The sequence below is a fragment of the Mytilus edulis genome, chromosome 2 (assembly GCF_963676685.1).
Source record: "Mytilus edulis chromosome 2, xbMytEdul2.2, whole genome shotgun sequence".
NCBI classification, from domain to species: domain Eukaryota; kingdom Metazoa; phylum Mollusca; class Bivalvia; order Mytilida; family Mytilidae; genus Mytilus; species Mytilus edulis.
The window spans coordinates 92,124,298-92,146,594 of record NC_092345.1 but is presented as its reverse complement, the minus strand read 5'-3'; the positions used below and the strand labels follow the sequence as shown (position 1 = coordinate 92,146,594).

Here is a 22,297-nt window from a genome sequence, read left to right as displayed (position 1 = left end):
TCCATTTGTCATGATGAACCTTAAATGAATGATAAAACATAGTATATCTATGAGAGAGAAATCAAAAGAATACACAGATGGACATAAAGCACAACACAAACAGCTAACAAAAAAAACAAAAAGACACAAAGTACCAATTAAGAAGAAAATAATCAATAATACTGAACTATGAGGAAAATTCGAAACGAAAAACATTTTATCAAATAGCAAAATCAAAAGCTCATACAAATCAAACGAATGAACAACAACTGTCATGTTCATGATTTGGTACAGGCATTTCCTTTAGTGAAAAATGGTGGATTTAACCTGGTTGTAAAGTATATGATATCGAATATACAAAACTAACACTATACGTAAACGGGAAATCGAATAAAGTGATACCTTTGACATAAATTAGTTATTTCTAATTTTATTTCATATTTTGTAATCAATTATGTGTCCCTTGAATAAAAACTACACAAGTTTAGTAGTGGCGAATATGTCATGTTTTTTTATTTTACAACAAAATCAAAAGAACAATCAGATTTCCAAGAGGCTAAAAAATAAATCATTCAATGACAAAACATAGAAGTTTTTTCTTTAATTCTATCAAATGGCATAATGAATCAAATTATTAATATCCAAAGCCATGACGATTTGGTAAAGTGTGCATACAAAATATGTAATTATAAAAAAAATATCAGCAGCAAACATATATTTTTTTGGGTTAGGGCTTGGTGTATTATGTTGTGCTTCCACTCCGACAAAAGATTGTTGAACAATGAAACAAATGTACGAGCTAAATGAGTATCACTATTGAACAGAAACAAATATTTCATGCAACCGGTTTAATATGCCGCATTAATTTCAACAAAGAAACAGTACTCGCAGATATCAGTAGAGAGATATAATACGGAATGCAATGGTCTTGCTAGGATTGATGTACTAGTATATAAAATTGTATTTTTAATTATAAAATTTACTTCAATTCATACATACTTGGATGGAGAGTTGTCTCATTTGCACTCATACCACATCTTCCTATATTTAACTAGTTTTAGTTTGTAACCCGGACTTGTTTTTTCTCTATTGATTTATGAATTTCGAACAGCGCTATACTACTGTTGCATTTATTTAACTCTTTCGAATCGAGCGACACCGATGGGTCTTTTTTAGACGAGACAAAAAATGTCGTCAAAATAAGCTCAATGTATTTGATTATATATATTAGAAGATGTGATATGAGACTACTCTCAATCCTAGTCACACTTTATAAAAGTAAACAATTATAGGTCAAATTACGGCCTTCAAAACAGAGCCTTAGTCCACACTGATCAGCAAGCTATTAAGGGTCCAAAAATTACTAGTGTAAAACGATTCAAACGCGTTATATATATATATAAAAAAAAACGAGAAACACTTCTTAATGACATCAACAAACGACAACCACTGATCATAAGGTTTCTGACTTAGAACAGGTGCAAACGAATGCAGCGGTATACTACTGTTGATTAGTTTTTTCCCCCAAACTTAAATTACGTGAATATTATTGTATGAACTATAATATTGTGAATAAAAAATAGCTCGGTTCAAAAAAGTTAAAAGGCCAAATCAAGCACGAATTGAACAGTATTCAGGACCCATCCATAGCTTCCTAAATATTTTACCAATTACATATTTATAGTTATAAATATGATTATATCAATGTATGTCATGTCAACACAGAAGTGGTGACTACTAGGCTGTTTAAATGATTGTGATAATTTTGAATGCTTAGGTAACCTCCACTGTATTTTGGAAAACTTTTCGAACTTGGGGCCTCAATGCTTTTAACTTCGTAAATTTTTACTTGTCATTTTACTTTGTTTGATTTGAGCGTCGCTGATTAGTCTTTTAAAACGAATTGTCCGTCTGGTGTAACCAATTATAAAATATTTTGTATAACGTAGACTTACATTGTTGATGGAGATTGAGAATGGAAATGGGGAATGTGTCAAAGAGACAACAACCCGACCAAAGAGCAGACAACAGCAGAAGGCCTACAATGGGTTTTCAATGAAATATATTAGTTATTTTCAAGATTTGCAAAACAATATGTTTACTTATTTGTTAGCTTCAATTCTAAATATGTATATAAAAAATATAAAACCATAACAGCCATAAACATTTACATAAAAGGGACACTACTTCAAGAACTTAATATAATTCCATTTCTCTATGTTATTGCACACAAATTAGCATTGTGTAACTGATGAGACGTTCAGTTTTAGGTAAATACGTTTTTTTCATAGTTGTACAATATTTGAATATGATTTTAAGATTATCCAATATGTATTAACTTCATGTTTACGACTTTTGAACAGCGGTATACTGCTGTCGCCTTTATTCATTAGCTGTAGAAAGGTTGTTATTATTAAGGTATGGTGTAACCTGTACATGATGTTTGATATACTAGAAATTCCCATATATTATTTTAATAAATACAAGTCATATGATAAATGCATCCATGTATTTTGTTCTCATTTTTATAATTTACCATTTTCGGGCCTCCAGATTTAACATAACAAAAGTTAATATGACAAATGCCTACCATACGATACCTTGAGAATGTAAAAAGTGTGCTGTTGAAACCATGCTGCGCTCGTACTATCGCAAATTCTTAATTAATGAGTGATATATTTGGATAAAAAAATATTTTAAAATCTTTATTAATAATGTCTGCCGTATATGAAATTGGTGCGCCTCAAATTACCTAAAACCAAAACGCTACATATCTTAATTCAAAACATAATCTGACATACGACCTTATTGAGGCACAAAGTGAAAAGAATAAAACCACTCTACTATTATCTGCGGTTCATCAAAAAAATTAACATAATAGTTGTTTACCAATTCACAAATATTACATCTTCGTATATCTCTGCTTATATTTTATGTTGTATCTAATTTTTAATCTGAAACATTTACCTTATTTCTTAATGATCCATATCAAAGCACTTTCGACCAAAAAATATGTAGACTTTTACGTTTTATTTTAAAGAAATGATGACCTCAAGGACATCGCGATGTAAAAATCACTGGGTTTCATTAACTTATTTATATTTCATTTTTTGTATGTATATATTTCATCTGCATATACATAAATAAGAATTGGATACGACATGCAAATAATAGACAAAGATATTCAAATAGTGATCAAACTGCTATCACATTTGAAAAATAAATGTCTTATTAGACACATCAGGCAAGGCCATTGGCAAGAAGTTGTTTAAAATTATGATTTTTTTAAAATTTGTTGAAAACCTTGATTCAATCATTAAAAAATACTTGGACGATAGTGTACCTTAGCCAATACTGAAAAGTTGCTAATATTTTCGTTCAAAAAGAATACATCTAGTTGTACTTGTATAAAAATAAAAACATATAAAAAAAAAAAGAATATGTGGTATGATTGCCAATGAAACAACTCTCCACAAGAGACCAAAATGACACAGAAATTAACAACTACAGAAATTAACAACTATAGGTCATCGTACGGACTTCAACAATGAGCAAAGCTCATACCGCATAGTCAGCTATAAAAGGTCACGTAAATCAATTCAAACGAGAAAACTAGCGGCCTTATTTATTTATAAAATAAAAACATGTGTAAATATAAAAACTAATCAAAGAGGCTATAATGTGAATTAAACATAACCAGTTCGATATTTGCGATCGAATGGTCTATTTGGTCAACGTATACCTCGAAAAGGACATATCACGTGTCTCATGAAAACACAAAAACTAGTGTCTGAACAGAAAGTTGATGAACCAGGGGTATGTCAAAGAACGTCTCGTCCTTTTTCTTAAAAAGTTCGTCGTAGCTTCACAAATAATACATGATGGTCTTGATGTATGGATTCTGCGTACTGACGTTGTTTATCATCTTAACTACGTTTCATATTGTTCTTTTATTTGTCTTTGTTCAATTATTAATATTACTTTTACTGTTTGGTCTATTTTATGTGATATCCATTTGACGGGGCTCGGTACTTATACATCCCGTCAATGTTAATAACTTCAACACTTCTTTATGAATTTAAAATAACTATTCGCAAAACAATTAAAAAAAAAATCTTATTTATGAAATAAATCTTTTTTATTTAACTTAAATACTTTACCAATCTCAAATTTCTGAATCTGAAACTGACTCAAAAAGAAAACTATATATCATAGTTTTATCAAAAGCAGATAATTTGCTTAAAGTTGTATATGAATACGTCAATGTTAGCTTATTATCTTGCAAAAAAATACTTTTATGTATAAGACGTTTAAGGTTTAAAATAAATCGAAGTAGGAACTTAAGTTTTGAATTTAATTGATTTGATCTGTCCATAAACAAACATATAATAGTTGGTAAAGCATTACATGGTGCAAATTTCTTCAGTATGTACCTGTCTTAAGTCAGAAATCTGTATTTGAGTGGTTGTCGTTGTTTTATGTCTCTCATATTTGTTTTTGAAATTTGTTTTGATATAAATAAGGCCGCTAGTTTTCTCAATTGAATTGTTTCATTTTTTTCGTGTCGGGACCTTTTAAAGACGACCATACGATGCGCATTTGCAATCTTACCATATCTCCTTATTTTTATAGTCATACTTTATACAAAGTACAAAGAATCTCTATCATGCATAGTACAGCCGTTTCATATTATGTCTACAGCAAGATTTATTTATATTTAAAAAGAATAGGAATTCTGAAATCGCCGGCACTAATCCGGTAATAATTCTGCAAATGGATATTACTTTATTCCTGTGCAAATGAAACGTGTTTTACGTACTAAATTGTAAGTCTTATATCTTTGATGAATTTATACATTTCGTTCTCATTCATGGGGTTGTCCTCCTTTGGAAGATAAATTAAGGTTTCATTGTCCAATTTATGGTTTAATAAATGCCTTAAATCAGTCTAACGTAACATTCAGTTATAATATTGTCATTTAGGAGATTATAATGGTCTTTTTTGAACGATTGATAAATAAATTTGGTGTTTTTACTGTCTTCTGATTGGTTAAAATTATTAGTTTTATTTTCAATGTTCTCAATTTTGATGTCGACACGCCCACTCTGACGTTGTGTATGCATACGCCAACATGTGTGTACGTTGTTATTGTTAATATAAATAGTATAAAAAGTTCTTTGAGCCTTATCTTTGATAGAAATTTATTTATAATGAATGGCAATAATTTATTTTGATTTTATTGAACCATAAAACTATTTTTTGACTCTTCACATTTTACATAATCCACTTCGCGGATTATTCAATGTGAAGAGTCAAAAATTAGTTTTATGGTTCAATAAATTCAAAATAGATAATAGCCATTCATTAAGTGCATACTATTCTGACAGATGATGTAAATACTATTAAACCGCAAAAAAAAAAGTATTTCAAATAATATTGCGAATGGATCATTTTGGTAAAAAAAATATATGACTAGACCGTAAAGAAAAAAAGGACCAATAAGACCGCCGAGTGTTCAATAAAATAAGAAACGGACTTATTTTCAATAAGAAATAGGTTGCAGTCATTGGTAAGGGAATCAGGGACAAAATCTTCTTGTAGAAGTTGATGGAAGAATTGTGAACAGATGGTAGGTATCCGAGCGGTCCGTACTAATGAACCCAATTCAGTGTTATTTCATAAATCTAAGGCTAACCTGATATATATCCGTTAGGAACAAATTAGGAAAAAAGATAACATCCTATTGGTATAATAAAAAGACAAAAAAACACATTTTTGTCTTTTTATTATACCAATAGGGTGTTATCTTTTTCTTATATATTTATTACATTTGGTTTTTTTTTTCTTTCTGTATCAGTTTATTATCACAGAGATAATATTAGAAAAAATGTATGTTCTCATTTTTAACTCCATACTTTCGTATTAAAAAAAGGTTGATATAAGAGGTATGGTTAGTGATATTTTTGGCTTTGTATGGAAAAAATGTATTAAACTTTTTGTTAAAGTAATATATTGACTTCTAACTGAAACAATACAATGAGACCCTTAAAGTTTATACCTTTACCGTCTTCAAATAATGAAGGAAATGTCAATCAATTGTTCAAAAAGGTCATGTCCAAATAAAAACAGAGTAAGTCTTCAAAACTCTTTCAAATAATCTTGCTTGAATAGTTTTCATACGATAAAAGAAAATATAATAAAGGAAAAATCTGCCTTTGCAAGAATTGATTAAAAAACCATTATCCTCAATTGAATTTAAAACATACATCAATGGTGTTAACCTTTTCATTGTTCTGTAATTGATATGCATGCCAAAAAAGTTGTCTAAATATCCGTTTTGAGACTACTAGCTATTTAGTGAAACTTTTAGTTTTCAGTTGTCATCATGAACAGTTTTTACCTGAACAGCTTTTCACAAAGATATTCCTTTGCAATAACTGCGATGCAATGTTACCCTATATCAACGCCAACTTTTATTAAAACCGATAACCAATTGACTCTATAAGTCTCTCATATTGACGTCAGAAAATTAACAAGGTGAGTGCGTCTTATATGTGATAGAAAAAAAAAACCAATTACACAGATCTGTCTCTGTGTAATACTGTAATGCACATGTCAATTATTTGATAACTTGTTATTTATTTTGTATCACCACTGAATTGATGAGTGAATTTATACGAAATAACCTCTCAATAGGGAAAATCACTGAAATAATTTAACACTGTTTCAAATTCCGTGACTGGTTTCAGACATCAGTTAACAACTGTCACTTTAATTTAAGGAGAGTCTGTACAGTTATAGAGGGATGATTATTAAATCAACAAAGTTCGTTGAACCTCTTGTTTTATTGCGAATTTCCAATCCGAATTTTTATAATTGTGTCGGCTGATTACCCATCGTATCAGATAAAAAATCCGTCAGGGTTCCATGGAACCCAGTGTCTCGACTACTTTTGCTGTTAATCCCAGGCTCAACAAAAATAAGGAAAAACAAATAATAAATATTCCTGTCGATAATATTTTTTGATTGAAAGAAGCTTCTGTCCAAGTTTAATAAAAATCCAGGATAGTTTATGAATCTCATAAATGTTTGAAAAACTTTAACTGCAGACTGTATGTTATGTTAACTGGAAGAAAAACTATGTCCATTTATTAATAAAATACGAAAAAACAGAAATATTGTTTTTTAAAAGTTTCCTTCTAAATACTAGCGTCTGTCCAAGTTTGGTACAAATCCAGGATAGGTAAAGAAAGTTATTAAAAAAATTTAAAAACTTAAACCACAGAGTGAATGTTATGTTTCTAGGCAGAAAAACAAAGTACAACCACTGGGTCGATGCCACTGCTGGTGGAGATTTATTTCCCCGAGGGTATCACAAGCCAAGTAGTCAGCACTTTTTGTGCTGACATGAATTATCATTAATATTGTTATATTTATAAATTAACCTGTACAAAATTTTGAATTTTTTGAAATACGAAGGCTTTTCTACCTCAGGCATAGATTACCTTAGCTGTATGTGGAAACACTTTTAGGAATTTTGGATCTCTATGCTCTTCAACTTCGTACTTAATTTGGCTTATTTTTTAACATTTTTTTGGATTCGAGCGTCACTGATGAGTCTTTTGTAAACGAAACGCGCGTCTGGCGTATATATAAAATTTAGTCCTGGTATCTATGGTGAATTTACTTCCATTCATAAGTAAAAAACGGAAAAAAGGAATTTTTTTTTACAAAATTTGCTTCTGGATAGTATCTTATGAACATAAACAAGCTTCAGTCCAAGTTTGTTAGAATTCCAGAACAGAATAAGAAAGTTATTAAAATTTCAAAAATAAAGTGAATATTTGAGGACGCTGCCGCTGACGACGCCGACGTCGACAACGGAATGTAGGATCGTTATGTCTCGCTTTTTTTGACAAAAGTCGAAGGATGGACAAAAAAGAAGTCGTTGTCTTTAGTTGAAACAGAAGACAAAACATGTTTTCTGTCAGGATTTTATTTTTTACATTCTTAATTCAAAACTAAGCACGACACGTTGTTATATGACTTTCGAACAGCGGTATACTACCGTTGCCTTTATTTATACCTTTACAAGCGTTGGGAAGGGATTTCCCGCAAAATATAAGACAAATAAAAGCCAATTGAAGAAAGACATTTTCATGAATAACGGTTTCTCTAAAATGCGCACAGCAACACATCATTGATACGGATTCACAACGAATACCGTCTGATATAACTGGTTAGTTTTTTTTTAAAGAATCAAGATAATGGGTCAACAAGACACTTGTAAATATGTTCAATTCAGGTCGACATATGAAAACTATGCTAAAAAATTTACATAATTTTGAAATGACACAATAGTGCTGACATTGAATGGTATTGTTTGCGATGCAAACTTAGCATAGCTTTAAAATAGAACCATTGTTCACAGAAAATATCAGGATCTAAACACTTTATTATATTTGTGTATATTGATAGATAGGTCACATCCAAAAATCCAAAATAGATCAATATGACAACTTTTCCTTTGTTAACCTACTTCGGTAGGAGTCATATATATATAATCATAACTACTACCATAGCATAGAATAATGTAATAGTAATCGTCAAGCAAACATTAGCATGATAATTTGCAATCTTTGTTAAGACGTCTTTAGTTCATAATGACTATTAAAAATACAAGTAGGTTGAATCAGTAATCTCTTTTAGAAAAAAATAACATTATGGATACATTCATATGGTTTAGGCATATATTACGGGATTTTATATTTTACATAATCCCTAGCAATATTTTCAATAAATTATAAATAATTATAAAAAAGTAATTATTACAGGCGGAGGATGTGATCATAGAGAAAAATTGTATACTAAGTTGATGTCTTTATACGACTTTGATAATTACAGAATAAAAAGTTAATTGCTGATAAAAGTCATGATGCATAACTGAAATGTCAACATGAATAAATAATATGTGTTTTTAAATGTGTAATGTTAAACAAGTGGTGAGACTTGAATAAAATATTGATATGAATCTTGAATCTATAAGTTATGTTTATATAATCAAACATGTGCACTTAGCTGTACTGCTTCAATTTTATAATATTTTAAGATCGATGTTTTATGTATATTGCAGGTATTTAACAGCAAAAATAGTGGTAAATGAAAGTTACTTTTAATGGTATTTATATTTTTTTGCAAGCCTTTTAAAAGAAATATATATTGTAGACATTTACGTATGAAACAAGTACTAATGTACGGATAGTTCAAATTTTTAAATTCCACAATACCTGAGTTAAATAAGAAGCAATTTTCATTGAAAGAATTTAGTAAAAAAATTGATTTTTAGATTATATTATCTTACTACTGTATAGAAGATTGTATTTATAAACAATGTTTGTCTTTTCAACTAGCCTCAACATAGTTAATTCTTCAAATAGTTACTTTTTTTGTGCAGAAAAGGAAACAAATCCCTTTTGGTGATATTTTGAATAAATGTGTATGAGCTGTCATATTAGTATATGATGTTTAATTTACAAAAAGTATGCTATAATTAAGCCCAAAAAGTTACTTTGCTCTTAAGTAATATATGAGATATCCTTTACGTAACCAATTACTGTCCATCAAAGATATATTTCGGCTTTTCAGTCCATGTTACGATATTTACTAGATATTCTTTATAGGACACTTTTATTTGGAAACTTCCCCGGTAAATAACAAGAAAACAAGGAAAATACAAAACACAAATTCCCTCAACAAGTGGCAAAATCAAAAACTCACACACACAAAAGGAATGGAAAATAACTGTCATATTCCTGACATGGTACTTATATTCCCTTATATAGAATGTGGTGGATTAAACCTGGTTTTATAGCTAGCTAAACGTCTCACTTGTATGACAGTCGCGTAAAATTCGATTATATTGACACCAATATGTGAGTGAAACAATCAGACGTAACAGGACCAAAATGGAAAAAAAGTACGTTACAGCAGTCAACATCGTATATTTATCATAATTACTATAAAACCAAACAATTACGCCAACAACAAAAACAAACATAGCATCTAGACACTGCATATAAGCAAAACTGAAAGACGATAATACCTAAAATGACCATAGCTCGATAACGTCAGTAATACTTTTAGGAACTTTTCTATCATGTCATAAAGGTTTTCATGTTAATGGAAAGTTTTCTTTCAAAAGCATAAATATGTAATGTTCTGAAATGTTGCAAAATACTCGGCATTTTCAATCAATTAAGGTTTGACGACAGGGTAAACAAGATTTAGATACAATATGCAGTGCCATCAAATGGTTTACTTTTAGTTCATATACTGGAGTGAAATATCCAGGTTAGTCTTGCAATTTGATTGATAACTTGAAGAAGGGATATGAGACTTTATCATACTCCTATTCATTTCTAAGAATATAATTCAATTTGGGTTAAAAGTTGCGGCGTGGAAACCGTGTATATTTCATATGGGGTTAGTAGTAGGCGTGACATATTTTAATTCACGGTAAGTAGTGGTTTTACGTCCCTTTATAAAAACCACGGCGTTTAGACACAATCTTAAAAGTTTCAACATACAAAATAATGATGGGGCTTTTCTGAAATTAATACAGAAAGCACATCAAAAGCTAACAATTTATATTCTTGGTCAAGATTTCTTTTAATCAGAATATATCGAGACTTCATTCTACACCAGACTGTTCTGCTTTTAACCAATTATTATATTATGTTTGGAAAATACTTGTTTTATTATAAATAAATTATGTTATAATAATAAAAAAAAAAGTAAAATCACAAAAATACTCAACTCCGAGGAAAACTTAAAACAGAAAGCCTCTAATGAAATGGCAAAATTAAAAGCTCAAACACATCAAACGAATGGATAACAAATATCATATTCCTGGTACAGGCATTTTCTTATGAAGAAAATTGGGGATTGAAAGAGGGACGAAAGATACCAAAGGGACAGTCAAACTCATAAATCTAAAACAAACTGACAACACCATGGCTAAAAATGAAAAAGACAAACAGAAAAACAATAGTACACACGACACAACATAGAAAACTAAAGAATAAACAACACGAACCCCACCAAAAACTAGGGGGTGAACCTGGTTTATACAACATAACAACATGTGCACTAAATGTATATATGTAGGACTCTAAAGTGCGATGGGGACGCTAAAGTACGATGGTCACGCTAAAGTGCGATGGTATACGCTAAAGTACGATGGTGTATCACGCTAAAGTACGATGGTGTGTCACGCTAAAGTACGATGGTGTATCACGCTAAAGTACGATGGTGTATCACGCTAAAGTACGATGGTGTATCACGCTAAAGTACGATGGTGTATCACGCTAAAGTGCGATGGTTGTTTGTTTGCTAAAGTACGATAGAGTCTCACGCTAAATACCTATACTCAAATCTTAAGTTTGACCAGGTCGCCATTGGGGTTTGAATCCACGACCTCATGCACACGGGACGAGCAAACTAAACCACTAGACCAGCAAATCAGTAAAATAGTTTACAGATGTGTGTTTCCAATATTTAGCATGCGCATGCAAGATCATTGTCTTTTATTCTCATGATTTGTTGTGCTTGAACTGACATTTTAAAATTTATAGAACTTTTTTTTTTAATAAATTCATAATCATAGCTTTACCTGAAAAATAAATGAACGCTAATGTTACGTTACGGACAAACACAAATGATACCTAATTGTATATAGGTCAAACATTTAATATATACTTTTTAACCATTATTTCAATCTTTTTGTTCATACGTTTATCATGTAATACCAGATGTTACAAAATACAAAATCAAGAATATACACCTGAAGGGGTCATTTAAAAAATGTGTTATCTGAATGTACATTATACAATTTGTTAAAATTTATCATTTATTATAACATAAACTTTCAATAGTGTATGTCTTAAATATCAGTAAGTCAGTAAAGCAGCAATCTCGCCAAATTATTCACCACAAAGCACAAAGGGAATGAAAAAGAAAGATAAAATGTTATCCATATATTGTTCATTATCTGTGATCTGAATCAGTGTATTTTCTTTCGTTCCACACGTGCAGTAAAATAATCTCCAGGAATGTATTTCGATCCCTCTTTACGGGTGCCACATGTGGAGCAGGATCTGCTTACCCTTCCAGAGCACCTGAGATCACCCCTAGTTTGGTGGGATTCGTGTTGTTTATTCTTTAGTTTTCTATGTTGTGTCATGTGTACTAATGTTTGTCTGTTTGTCCTTTTCATGTTTATCCATGGCGTTGTTAGTTTATTTCGATTTATGAATTTGACTGTCCCCCTGGTATCTTTCGTCCCTCTTTTACACAAACATGCATCCAAATCAATTTATTTTCGTAGTAACCATGATAGTTAACTCCATTGCCCTTCAACTGTGTCTATTCTAAGGCACAATACGATTGTTCATTTGTTTGCTTGTGATTCTTAAAAGATAGTTATTGAATGAAAAAACGCTTAGTTTTACTGCAGTTGAGTGTATATTCTAGTATATTGTCTTCATTCAATGAAAGGTTTTTGACGATGGAATTGTAGTGGACTATAATACATAAAAAAATAATATTACCAGTATATCCAATAAACCAATAACAAGTCAAAACATTTATAAAGTCGACAAATAATATATATAATTTTATTCGATATACGATATCCATGTTAAATATGTTTAATTTTACATTATTTTCTCCCACATACATAACATCTGTTATACAAAAAAAGAATGAACAATAGCGAACTCTTAGTTAAATTCAATAAGAGGAAGTCCTTTAAAACGGAACAAACTTAATATTATCAAACAACGAACCAAATTAAAGAAAATCCGAAAAAACATTATTTTGTGGCACGCAAAACCTTCTACTTGTAGTTGACATTAAATGTCTTAGGATAATAACACTACGTTATTATTTCCATTAGTTACAATTTGATACATTTTATGTCTTGTAGATATATATTTTTTTTTAACAAACAATATGTGAATGTCATATTTCAAGTAAATCTTACCAAAGAGAATTCTTCATATTTACAAAGTTCCTAAATCTGATATCATTGTTTGCATAACAAACAGTGACATATCAATGCAGAATATTTATCAATTCTTAATGAAATGAAAACCTCTTCGGCAGTAATTTCCATAACAGAACTGTGTCTTAACAAAAACATATTGAGTTAAGGAAAATTCTATTGGATTTTATATCAGATTAAAATGTTTTTTTACTTTTATGTAAACTTTCACGCTACATTTCTATCATCTTTTATGTAGTAACAAATTATCTTGTTGACAATTAAACTGGTGTGACTGTAATGTGTGTAAAAATTGCTTTAATAGTTAAACTTTTGCCTTAAGTAAGTTCTCGGAGGCCATGCTTAAAGTGTTGTTGCTTGAACTATTACATAACATGTACTTAAATCTTTTACTCGCGTAGTGGTATTCACTATATGTTGATTCTAAAAACACTCTGAAGAACTTCTTGATAATTGTAAATATCGATCTTTTTTTGAAATTGGTACATTTTGTACTATCAAAACTTTTGATTTTTTAACCCAGTGTTAGAGTATTCTTTTATTTGTCTTTACGAATATTCCTTTTGCTGTTCAGTCTGTTTTTGGTGATATTCATTTGACGTGAGTCTGTTCTTGTGAATCCCTTCACTGTGTTAAGTTTCTATGTTAATTTTTGTATATTTGTCTTTCATGTTTGCTATTGTGCTCTTTCTATATGCCTCTTTGTGTGTCTTTGATACATATGACGTGGCTCTGTACCTTTACATCCCGTCATTTTGTTATTGTGCTATAATTAATTTTTGTATTCTTGTCTTTCATTTTTCCTAATGTGGCTTGTGTATATGCCTTTTTGTGCTTCTTTGTTACATATTTGTTTGTTTTTATAGTGCTTAAAATTATAACAAAAACATGTTCATTCCTGTACCCCTATTTTTGACATTTTTACCTATTACTTCTATTTGTTTTGTTTACACATTGTTGTCAATATAATCAAATTTGATGCGACTGTCATACAAGTGAAGGTTTAGCTAGGTTTAAAACCAGATTTAATCCACCATTTTCTACATAAGAAAATGTCTATACCAAGTCAGGAATATAACAGTTGTTATCCATTCGTTTGATGTGTTATAGCCTGTGATTGTGCCATTTGATAAGGGACTTTCCTTTTTGAATTTTCCTCGGAGTATTTTTGTGATTTTACTTTTTCCAACTAGTAATCCCACAATGTTCACAGGCTAAAATAATGTAAAGTAATAAAACACAAAGTTCGAACTAACAAATCAAAGTATACGATGCAATGAAAACAATAGCCGCATTAAATCTTCGTTAACACCTCAACAAATTGACGTTTTAAAAACAGACTCTATCATACAAAGTCATTCTGATAGACCTATAAAAATAACAAATTCTTGTCAATTTATAAAAAATGGAGTTGTCGTTGATGCCAAAAAATTATGCCTTAAAGATATTAAATACTTTTATGAGAATAAAACAGCTCCAAATAGCCAGCTTAAGTGGAATTTACATTTTGGGAATGAACTACCACGGGAATACATTTGGGAAAATTTAAATAAGAATTTAGCTAACAGAAAAACTAAACAACTTCAATGGAAGTTACTACATAATGTAATTTACACTGAAGAAAAATTACAAAAAATGAATCGCTCAAACGGCAAGTGTCACTTTTGCAATGAAAACGAATCACTTTTTCATCTTTTTATTTATTGTAAACTGGTGGAAGACGTTTGGCGGGAAATTTTTGAGAAAATATGGGAATTTTGTTCAAAATTAAATATCGAAAAATTACAAAAATCGGAAACAAGTATAACTTTTGGGGTCATTAATGCAGATGCATCTTATACCCAAATTTTAGACACGGTGCTTCTAATCACGAAATGGGTTATCTGGAAAACTAGAAATATCGCAAAATATCAAAAGAAAGGGATAAGTAAATCGGTGATTTTAGATATGATAAAACATGAAATGCAATTTTTGCTCAAATGTCTTAAACCAAATACGAAAAACGAAGCCTTTTCTACTATGTGTGACATTTTTTGTATATAAATATATATTTTGCGTGGTCAGGTCATTGCAGTGACCTCTTTACTACCGATTGAATAATAATATGTACACTGCTCTCAACTCCCTGCATGTAACTTCTATTGTGTATGTAATTCATGTATATCATATAATTGTAACAAGTCATGTTGTATCAACAGGTTCATTTTATAAACAAATATTTACTCACCATATCTTTGAAATAAATCCTTTTTGAAAATCAATATCATTAATCCATTTTTTTTATGAATGAACTACACATCCCTTTAACAAATCGCACGTGGTAAATGATCACTCGACCAGAAATTAAATGTAATTTAAATTAACATAACAAAAGACTTGATGTACGATAAAATTGAAACTGCTTAATAAATACAGGTAGCCTTTGTGAGAAATAAATGAAGATAAAAAACATACTTTATTCAAATAATTATATATGGTGAGAGTTATGGATATATAGATCGATAATGATTGCAGGTACATGTACATTTGTACAAGGATAGATAAGATTTATAAAGGTGATGTAATAATTCATAGTGGGAGGTTTTTTTTTTTCTCATTTGCTTTTTTCCCGACAAATGAGACTGTAAAGATTGGGGCCCCCTTAGTTGCTCCCCTGGGCAACTGAGGGTTGATGTAACAGGTGATTGTTAATAAAATATGTTTAATATTAAAAAAAAAAAAAAAAAAAAAAAAAAAAAAAAAAAAAAAAGCAATATGCACTATCAATAGACATTATAGAAATAATTCTGCTATTTTCTCAATGAGGTCTTTCAACCGAATATTCACAAAAGGGGAGGATTATTTATTAAAATGAAGGAAGAAACAAACATGATTTTCGAAAAGTTTTAACTGTTAAAGTCGTGTGAAAGTATAGAATCTAGAATCTAAACTATTTCTGACATAGCATGGTCATTACGAATTGGTAGTCATGAAAAAAGTGAAACAGACTGAGTATTAAGTGTGCACAAACCTACTTGTTGCTTATATAGACCATATGCTAGTATTGTAACAGTTACATATGATTTACGCGTTTTAAATTTGGACACATTCAAAGCCATAAGTATCACAAGATATAAAATTTTAATGACTTTGTCGCTCAAACCATTTCAAACTAACTTACATACTCCTACTAAAACTTGGTGTTTAACATAAGCAGAAAAGAATCTTAAGATCTTAAATCTTTTAAAGTAAAACAATGCTCTTTTTCTCCAATAGCCTTCATTGTGTATTCATGTTGAGTTTATTGTATGCAAACTGTATATGTGACACAGGTTCAAAGGATTTCCGTGTAAGAGGTATAGTATATTTGGTTTTAATTTGGAAAGGTACAAGTAGGACAAGAATAGTGGTGGTTGTCTTGACTACGACAAAAATATGACTACAATCCAGTTGCGACATCTGCGGCGACGGCGACAGCGACGGCGTGAACTATTTTTATAAAGCTTTAGATTTTAGTAGTTTGAAGACTTATATGCTTCAAACCTTGCAAACAGATACCTTATGTTCCAAAATTTTCGTCTGTCATATGTTCATCGTAATTACCTCATTTTAATGGTCCAGTGACTGCTTAAAAATGTTAGGTCTTTTTGTCGTGTGAAATATTATGAGTTACTTGCATTTTCGTAGATATTTGATTTCGGGCTTTTACCGATTTACGTGTACAAAATTTAGAACATTTGTAACTCGTTTTACATTTAAATTCGTGGTTCATCTGAACCTACGAAACCCACGATAATTGGTATCCAATGAATATTAATAAATCACAGTACTATAAGCAAGATGTCAACTATATTAATTGTTTCAGGAATCAACTGACTTTGATCCTTTTTCAATGATTTTATTAGTTAATGATAAGTTTTCATGGTTTTGTTAGTTTATCACATACTACATATATGCAATAAGCCAACTTGGTAGTTTTCGTTCACCTTGGTCTTTTTCGTGATTCATTGGACAATTCTGTTTTGGTTTTTTTCTTGTTTATTAAATTACACATATACTTTTAGGAATTGGGCCTAATTTGGTATACGGAAATATTTTAAGGTCTACATGCCTTTCTGGATTGGTTCGTCTGACCTCTACCTTTCATTTATTAGTGTTACGAGAGCATGATTGTGTCTTTGGCTGTGTCCTTTAAACAGATACCACAAGCAATAAGTCAGCTATATTTTGTGAATGGAGTTTTTGCATGGTTGATCTTTCTTTGACCTTATTTTAAAGTTCATTTGTGAATGTTTGTGGATTCATTATTTTCGAGGGTACCAATTTTCGTGAAATAAAAAAATTGGCATGTTCTTGCATAACTTATTTTTTGTTTTTTTGCAGAAACCTGCATACACGCCTATGGAAAATTTGGCATTGCTTGCACATTTAACTTCGTGGTTTACCTATGAACACGAACTCCTCGAAAATTAGTATCCAACCAAAAATAACGAATCTACAGAAATTTCACTATTTTTTGTGTATGAAGTTAATCGACATGGTGATCATCGTGTCTTGTATGGTTCATTTGACCTAGAACTAATTTACACAAATTATTTTTAAGTGCAGATGTAACTTGTTGTAAACTCACATATCACAGACTTTTGATATAACTTCAATCATAATAAATTAAGCAGATGAGACATTTCAGCATGCGCACTATTGTTCTAAATGTATAATAGTTTTTTCAAGTCGCTATCTGCAAACAATTTGTTTCTTCAAGGCGAAGTAGTGAAGCGAAATAAGAACAATTATAAAATAATAATAATATTAAAAGAAGTAAGCTTGAACTTTAATTTTTTATTCACATTAAAAACAAATATAAAGTAGGGATAAATGTATATTTAGCATTAATGATAGTATGCATGATTGAATTTAAATACATCAATAATTGTTCACAAGCTTTGTTAACTGTATTACTTAATATTCAGTGTACATCAATGTTTAACCAAAAAGGTATCCGCTTTAATGCTTAAATTATCACACAGTTAATTCATATTTAAAGCAATTATAAAAATAGATTTTCCACATAGTATTTCTATATGTCTATCAATATATTGAATGTTTAAGTTTTCCAAAAACGAACTGCAGATAGATTAACAAAAGTCTGATACTAGTAATCTAAGATTTTGTAGATAGCATAACATAATGTAAGCGAATTTGCATAATATAATAGAGAAATCATCTTTGATCAAGTTTTATTTAACATTTTAACTAGTTGTAATATGCTCCCTTCGACACGGTATGTGGTTTTTATGAAACTAAGAAAACTTAATACCCATGAAGTACATTATAAATGATTTTGATCGCTAAGTATACTTGCATAAATCAAGTATCAAATTATCGTAAAGGATGGTACACAATGGTTATATATGTAGGACTCTAAAGTGCGATGGTACTCTAAAGTGCGATGGTCATTGAGCTGCAAAAGTTTCTTATCATCTACATCCGATTTCACCTGGATAGATGCACGCTTGATAAAGCTAGTTGTTCTAGCGAAATATTGCGTTTATTTTCATCATTTTGTAAATATTTTAAACATTCTTATATTTACATACTAGTACTAAATAGTGTGTTAAAATAACATTGTTAGGCAATCTATAATTTTATATTTGTAATTGAATTAATCTCTGTACTGATTAATCCACACTCCCATAGATTTGTTTGTCATGTGCTGTTAGTTATAGGAACTTATATATATATAAATAAATATAAATAAGTACAGTCGTCTGAGCAAGTGACAACTCTACAACAGATTTATCCATCGGATCACCAGCAATGGTGGTGATACATGGCTGTGTACATTATGTATATACAACTCGTCTTAACATCACCCCAACAATGTTAGCTATGGTGATACATGGGTGTGTACATTATGTATATACAACTCGTCTAAACATCAACCCAACAATGTTAGCTCGTCTAAACATCAACCCAACAATGTTAGCTCGTCTAAACATCAACCCAACAATGTTAGCTAACATTGTTGGGTTGATGTTGAGATGAGTTGTATATACATAATGTACACAGTCATGTATCACCATCATGGCTTGTGATCCGATGGATAAATCTGTTGTAGAGTTGTCACTGGCTCAGACGTACATTGGTGGGTTGATGTTTAGACGAGTTGTATATACATAATTTAGACAGCCATGTATCACCATCATCACTGGTGATCCGATGGATAAATCTGTTGTAGAGTTGTTACACACTCAGACGTACTTATAAATATAATTATTTTCTGTGACTGTATCTTGCATTAATTTGTAGGATCCTTTACTATAGATAATTTAGCTGATCTGTAAAAATAACATCTTCACGCCTTATATATCATGTACTTAGTACGACGCTAGATTAAAACTGACGTGGAAAGGTAACACCCGGCCACCGAAAGCTTCATTTTAATGAAGTCCAGGTGGTCGTGTGGTCTAGCGGGACGGCTACAGTGCAGGCGATTTGGTGTCACGATATTTCAGTAGCATGGGTTCGAATCCCGGCGAGGGAAGAACCAAAAATTTGCGAAAGCAAATTTACAGATCTAACATTGTTGGGTTGATGTTTCGACGAGTTGTATATAAATAAATATAAATATAAACGAGTCTAAATTGAAACCTACGTTCAAACCTATGATTGCGTTGGATAAAAAACCGCCATTTTATATACGTGTGCATGTAAAACAAATTTCGTTGTAGAATGGTCTAAATACAGCACAAACAACATTTTCCAAAAGACCAAAAAAAAGTGAAAAAGTATATTTAAACAAAACGCATTTGACTAACAGGTCGAACAACTGATGTTCTTAAACCCTGCTGACTGCCATTGGCGATTGCCAAATAAAATTGATCACGAGATGTAACAAAATGGATCTTAATATAAATGTATTTCCTATACCAAACTAGATATACCAAACATACTCAATGTTGACTGACCAGTATACCAAATACAAATTGAACTATACTTCAAACTATATAAATCTAAATAATAACTCAACAAATATATATATTGCATTTGCCGTACGGACGAACTAGCCGGCGTTTAATATGATATAATCTGACATTATGTGACGATACATATTTATTACAATACATCAATCCAAAATGATAAATTAGACTAACAGATTTGTCTATTTCATAAACAATATTAAAGATTCTATTCTTTGAATCTTCATCTCCGTCATTAGTGATGAATGCCACCCAGGAAAAACCATAAAAAATAACTTAATTCATGGAAACCTGTGACTCGAGGTAATGCCGACACCACTTCCAGAGAAAGCGTCAAGTCCAGCGCTTAAAAAACCAAATACAGTACAAAAATAAACAGCCACTGCTTATAACATACTTATATATAAATATATACACTTTTAATTTGTGGATTACTATCGAACGTCCACGGCTAGAATGAAGACCTTAACACGGACAATACATTTGGCGCCAAACCATAAAAAACCTTGACCATTGGTCATTCTGAACACGTGACTACACTTAGTCTTGATGAACCGTGCAATACATTATTTTTCTACTATACTACGAAACGCAGAAAAATATACTTAATACTAAACAGAAAACGATAAACTTGTGGCTAAGATGCTCTGCCACTAACACAAGGTGTCAATTTTTTTTGTGTACACCAGATCTAGATTTCGACAATATACGTAATAAATATAAATATATACTCACCATCTACTGGATAGTCCTGTTTTAAAATTGTTTGGTCGCAGTAGGTTTTTGCTTTTTTTATACTCCAGTCATAAATCTGGTCAAAAGTAAGATCTTGTTTACTTGTAACATTTTCCATTGTTCAAGAAAGTGTGAAATAATTGATCACATTATATGTTTATTTTATTTTACACTTGTTACTTCAACAGCTTTTTAAATTCTGTCACTTAAACACATCATGCTTACAACTATAAACATATTTTTTACATTTTATTGTATTTTTAGATCTTAAAATAGATACAACAGAATACAGCAGATTGGTGAAATCATTCAACCGTATAAACTGTAATTATAATTTACATTAGTTGCTAAAAAAGAAAAAAAAAAAAAGAATCCTTTTTTGTAAGTAATTATGTTATTTAATATCTTCAATCATCAGAAGAGTAATCTAGTATAATGGTTTATCATGTTATAAAGTGTAGGTTATTTCCTAGTGTTATTTACAACCATTTTTACACTACATACATGTAGAAAGTAAGTCAAAACAAGACAAAAATATCTTCTTTCAATCAAAGTAAAACACGCATTTTTTTTTTATTCACATAGTGCTCAATCAAAGCAATTTAACAATTTAAACCTAATTTTAAACATTTCATGTATAATTTGTTTGACAGAATAAACTGCTGATCAAACACGGTTCCAGTCTACAACTTTTTCTTTTTTTTTTCTTTTTTTTTCAATTTACTTCAAGACCCCAATAAAATGCATTCGCTTGAGAAAGAAATATAAATTAAATTATCAAAGTTGAAAATGTTTTAACGTTGGATGGCTCTGTTTCCTATAAAATGAGTGTACACGGAATTTTTATATATATTGTAAAAAAAAAACCTTCAACTTATCAAAATCATTAGAAATGCACAGCCATTGAATCCAGTACTATTTCTAATCCGCCAAACGATTTACAGCATGCAGTGACCTTAACCGTGAGAAGTCTCGTGCATAAAAGAAAGAGATAACCCGCATTCACTTGAAAAAACTGAGTGTTGATTAATTCTAAAAAAAAAATTGTACACCAAATTATTTATTAAAAACTGTCATTATCAAGTTTAATTAAAAATTAGAACCTCATGGAAAAGATATATAAAAAAAAACATCGCTTTATCAATTCGCTTATTTTTCACATGTTATATTATCCTGGGTTGATTTTTTGTCAAGTTCGCCATCAGTAAACTTCGGCAACTAAACCCAAAAGTAAATTTGCAGTTAACTTTTTCGATCAACATTTACTGAATGATTTTTTTTTTGACGATTCAACATTTTGGATACGTAATAAATGGGGGAAAACGTACACATGAGACTTAGTTTATTTTATATCCATGCATACATTCAATAATTTCCTAAACATTATAATATGAAGAAACTCGTTTCATATGATTTTAAATAAGTGAAAGGAGATGCCACACGCTAGTAAGTTATTCACCTAATGACAGTAAAAACAAATTGAACTATAGAGATCATAGTACGCACAAGGGTAGGTGTCTATCAGTTGGGAATCTAATGTAAACATATTACATCTTCTGCA

General features: G+C 30.5%; 1 protein-coding gene across 1 annotated transcript in view; it reads right to left on the bottom strand.

The window, feature by feature from the left end:
- The window catches only part of LOC139513410 (calcitonin gene-related peptide type 1 receptor-like), a 54,034-nt gene extending 32,981 nt beyond the window's left edge, over positions 1–21,053 (bottom strand). Inside the window, exon 1 of the mRNA XM_071301842.1 lies at positions 20,737–21,053. Within this exon, the coding sequence (XP_071157943.1) occupies positions 20,737–20,854 (118 nt within the window). The 5' untranslated portion in view covers positions 20,855–21,053. The remainder of the gene's footprint in view (positions 1–20,736) is intronic.
- Between the last annotated feature and the right edge of the window lie 1,244 nt (positions 21,054–22,297).